Source organism: Pseudochaenichthys georgianus, chromosome 12 (assembly GCF_902827115.2).
Source record: "Pseudochaenichthys georgianus chromosome 12, fPseGeo1.2, whole genome shotgun sequence".
Lineage (NCBI taxonomy): Eukaryota > Metazoa > Chordata > Actinopteri > Perciformes > Channichthyidae > Pseudochaenichthys > Pseudochaenichthys georgianus.
The window spans coordinates 16274684-16276806 of record NC_047514.1 but is presented as its reverse complement, the minus strand read 5'-3'; the positions used below and the strand labels follow the sequence as shown (position 1 = coordinate 16276806).

Below are 2123 nucleotides of genomic sequence, written 5' to 3'. Positions count from 1 at the left end.
TTTTTCAAAGTTTATAATTTTTTTAATACATTGTTTTTTTTATTTTAAATGTGTCGTTATATACAGTAGATTCACACATGTGTTTATATTTTCAGTCCATCACATCACCATATTTTGTCTTCTCATGTCCTTTTGATACCTCTGGTTCAGACACTGAAAGGTAAACACAGGGAGAGACAAACATAAAAACATTAAAGTCTGCAAAGTGCCTTCATTTGGTTTATCATGATTGAGGAAAAGAGCTGGCATAGATACATCTGCTAAGAATACTGATAAAAAAATGTATTCACTTCAATAAATTGCTGACGCATGTTTCAACATGACCCAACAAGGCAGTTACTACGTCAAACACATCTAAGTTTCATAGCCTTCAAATATGAGCCATGAGGGATGGTGAGCCGGTCTGTGTCCACACACTGAACTCACCTTGTGGTGGAGATCTGTCCGGGACTTTTCCTGTCTCCATTAAGATCCAAAGGTCTGCGCATTTCTGCGTTTCCCAGCGAGTTACAGCATAACTCCCCACTGAAGACGCAACTGAGGGAGAACAGAGAGGACAGGTTAGAGAGGGGGGCGGTGAGATGGGAGGAAATGTTGAGAGTCTTGAGTGCTAAACCTTTTATAATATCAGGTTTAATTTCTCACCTATTGAAACGAGCAGGTTCCACTGTAGAGGATAAGGAAGCTTCTTCTGGAGGATACTCTGAATGGCAAATAAACAGCCAGCACCTGTAAAAGCAACAAATAAATGACACATCTCAATCTCTTTTGGGCTCTCCCCCTTAGTTAACTAATCTATCGCTTTGGTCCAAGACAACTAAACTTTAGAGTTAATTAGTCTTTTTCTACGTTTTTAAAAATGCTGAATGACATATTTCCTTGATGCGACAATTAACCTTTCACCGAGACATTTTTGTTCCGTTGGAGAAAATAAAGTAACCTTCACCTTATTTAGTGATGATGAAACGTTAAAAAACTGTGACTCAGATTCAGTATCCTGTATCCATAACACTCGTTTTTATTTTGACAACATAGCAAGGCCTCACTATCATCCTGCAAATACAGGTTTTATTTTTCCTTTTGTTATTTTTCACCTGCTAAAGATCCAAGGAGGGTCAAAACATTTTCAACTGTCTTAAGAATAAATAAGGCAGTCATTACTCCTTTTTCTATGCTAATGACCAATAAAGGAGCATCTGCATGTGATGTGTGTAGTATACCATCCTATAATAGGTAGGTGTACATCTCTTTATATTCAAAGAAAGTCCAAGAATTAAGTAAACTACAAATCGAAACGTATCTTAATAAAACTCATTACTCTATATGTTGAGTTCAGGGTGCACCATGTAATGAAAACGCTCTGCTTTACTGATACCAGAAACATTTGCAGATTATAGCTCCCTCTTGTGGTAAACATTGGTCAAAAAAAATACAATCGTCTGTCGTTTTATTGGTCGAAATACTTCTTATTTGTTGTTAATCTATAGACATGTAGGAATTTAGCTAGGTCAAATATAATCATATGTGAGGTAACGATTCAGGGACTGATTTAGGAACACTAAAATAACCAATGGCATGAAATAAATAATCCTCTATGATGAGAATAGAATAAATATGTGTTATTTCAGTGGTATTACACAATTAATATATATATATATATTGTAGGTAAATAAAGAGTACTTACCAAGTACAAAGGTCCCAGTCCCCTTCATGAAGGCACCAGACTGACATGCAGCATATTTCTGTAAACCCTGTAGGACCAAGTGACAACAAACAGACAGCTTTTACTACACACTTTAAAAACATGTCGTTGCAACTACACAATAGAAAAGGCACAATGTGTGCAGCAGCTTATTCACTGGACAGTCTGTGCCCTCCAGTGATATTCAGGCTGCAGAGATAAGAACTAAACGTAAACACAAAAACCCACCGGATGTCTCGCTGCCACCGCATCGTCCACTTTGGTGAGACCGATATTAACCATTTTGTTGACGGGGATTAAGCATAGACTGTATATATAAAGGGATGAAGTTGGAGGTTAGATGGAAAATAACATTAGCTCATGCCGAGACTGTACTCTGTTATAAAACTTCCGTACTGCAAACCAACAAATCCAGAAAGAG

The 2123-nt window shown here is 37.2% G+C and overlaps 1 protein-coding gene across 1 annotated transcript; it reads right to left on the bottom strand.

Annotated features, from left to right (window-relative positions):
- Positions 1-2123, bottom strand: tmem141 (transmembrane protein 141). Its single transcript, XM_034095908.2, has 5 exons — positions 1931-2123; positions 1685-1751; positions 646-729; positions 427-537; positions 1-153 (listed from the first exon to the last, which is right to left on the bottom strand). The coding sequence occupies exons 1-5, from the start codon at positions 1982-1984 to the stop codon at positions 92-94; spliced, it is 378 nt and encodes a 125-aa protein (XP_033951799.1). The 5' UTR covers positions 1985-2123; the 3' UTR covers positions 1-91.